This window comes from Pygoscelis adeliae, unplaced genomic scaffold (genome assembly GCF_000699105.1).
Source record: "Pygoscelis adeliae isolate BGI_AS28 unplaced genomic scaffold, ASM69910v1 Scaffold445, whole genome shotgun sequence".
NCBI lineage: Eukaryota > Metazoa > Chordata > Aves > Sphenisciformes > Spheniscidae > Pygoscelis > Pygoscelis adeliae.
In genome coordinates this window covers 939,427-941,213 of record NW_008824894.1, presented here as the reverse complement: position 1 = coordinate 941,213, position 1,787 = coordinate 939,427, and the positions used below count along the sequence as shown (strand labels likewise).

At 62.7% G+C, this 1,787-nt stretch overlaps 1 protein-coding gene across 1 annotated transcript in view; it reads left to right on the top strand.

The window, feature by feature from the left end:
* The first annotated feature begins 319 nt into the window (after positions 1-319).
* The window catches only part of P4HB (prolyl 4-hydroxylase, beta polypeptide), a 12,713-nt gene continuing 11,245 nt past the window's right edge, over positions 320-1,787 (top strand). The window contains exon 1 of the mRNA XM_009324600.1: positions 320-341. Within this exon, the coding sequence (XP_009322875.1) occupies positions 320-341 (22 nt within the window). The remainder of the gene's footprint in view (positions 342-1,787) is intronic.

The following is a 1,787-nucleotide window of genomic DNA, read 5'->3' as shown; positions in this document are numbered from 1 at the left end:
GAAGGCGCGCCTCGCTTGTCCCGCTCCCTGCTGCAAGCTGCGCCCAGCCCCGTGCCCCCGCGGCCCTCCCTGCGGCATGGGGACGTGAAAGGCAGCACAAGAGCGGGAGCTCGGAGCAGGCGTCACCCTCTATCGCGTCAGTTAGAGCGAGCCCAGATGCGCTGATAAAGTGAACAAAGGCCCTCCTTGTGCTGGCCCCCAACAGCCGCTCTGTGGGCAGTTACTGTCAGGGCGAGATCCTGTCTGACGCAATCTCCCAGCTCTTTGGCAAGTCTTTCCAAACTCTGGACGTTGGCGTTTCTGTTAGACCGTTAGCGCAATGGTGGGATGCCTGGGGAGGGGTACGCAGGACACCTGCGACCTACTGTAACTTCGGGGACCGAGGGGGCTACAGTGGCGATTCACCGCCCGCGTTTCCTCCGGAACGTGGTCCCTGCTGCAGGATAACAGGCTGGGCTCTCCCGCCCCGGCAGCCGAGCCCACGAGCGCACGCGGGCACGAGCAGCCCAAGGCTCCGGTCACGGGCTGGGCAGGACGGGATGGCTGGGTGGGCCGGATGATTCCCACTACTTGTGGCTTCCAAGCAAAAGCCTCAGCCCCTTCCGGGAGATGCGCCTCATAAACCTCGGGTCGGAGCTTGCGTAAGAGTGATCCGGGCGGCTTTTCTCGTCAGGCGGCTGTTTGTGCTGCACCAGCTCAGTCTGACGCAGCAGCTGCCTTGAAGCGGCAGAACTGCAGCTCCGCAAGCGCGGCAGCTTTCACCTGTGTCTGTCAAAAGGCAGCCTGGGAGAGCCGAGGCCGAGGGAAAGCGGAGAACTTGTAAATTAACGTCTCGCAGCGCGTGAGAGCCCCGGTTGCGGGGCCTGGACCTGCTGTGCCGGCCGGCAGCTGGTAGGTATGGAAGTCCAAGTGACACGCTGCCCCAGCCACCAGTCCCAGCAGGGAGCGAGACATCAGAGGAGACGTGCTGCCGCCATAGAGGGCAGGCGGTGCCCTGTCTCTGCAGCTTTCCTTTGGTAGGCGTTGCAGCTCAGGAATATTTAAAGGGATTTAAAGAAAAAAAAGAGAACTGTGCTCGGTTCGTGGGGTGCCGGAAGGCAGGCACAAGGATGCTGCGCTCAGCAGTGGCAAGATCCCCAGCCAGCACCAAAAACAAGAGAGTTGCAGCACCTGCAAGGCGTCAGTGAGCATCCCTGGCCGTGCCAGAGCTGCTGAGCACGCATACTGGTGGCCCGGCACCACGCCGGGCCCCGCTGCCTCTGCTGACATGTGGCAACGTGGTAAGACACCTTGTCGAACGAGCCCCAGAAGCCTGCTGGCAGCGGGACGTGCCACTTCCCCTCAGCTGCTGGCTAAGCCTGCCTCTGCCAGTGTGTCAGGCGAGGGTTTTCCAGCAGGAACTGCCCCGATGCAGGATTGGGCCCTTTCAGCAGAGAGCGTCGCTGCAGAGCCCCCCTCGCAGGGCAACGAGCCGGGATTGCTCAGGGCAACGGCTCCCAAGCGCTCCCTTGCCTGTGGGACCAAACAGGCTTCAAGGTGGCCGAGCATTAACGCAGGAGCTAGTTCTGGCAGCAGCCGATTCCCCACCCTGGCAGCCCGACACGCCTGTGCCTGCACAGCCCCGAGCAGCAGCGGCCGGGCAGTGGCCCCTGCAGACTCTCCGCTTTGCTCAATGCGGCTTCGCCATCTAAAAAATCTCACTGGACTCTTTCTGGGCCCAAGAAAGGTGTCAGTTCTGCGCCCGGCCAAAGCTCCCGAACGGACAGCTGCTCCTTGCAGCACCCACA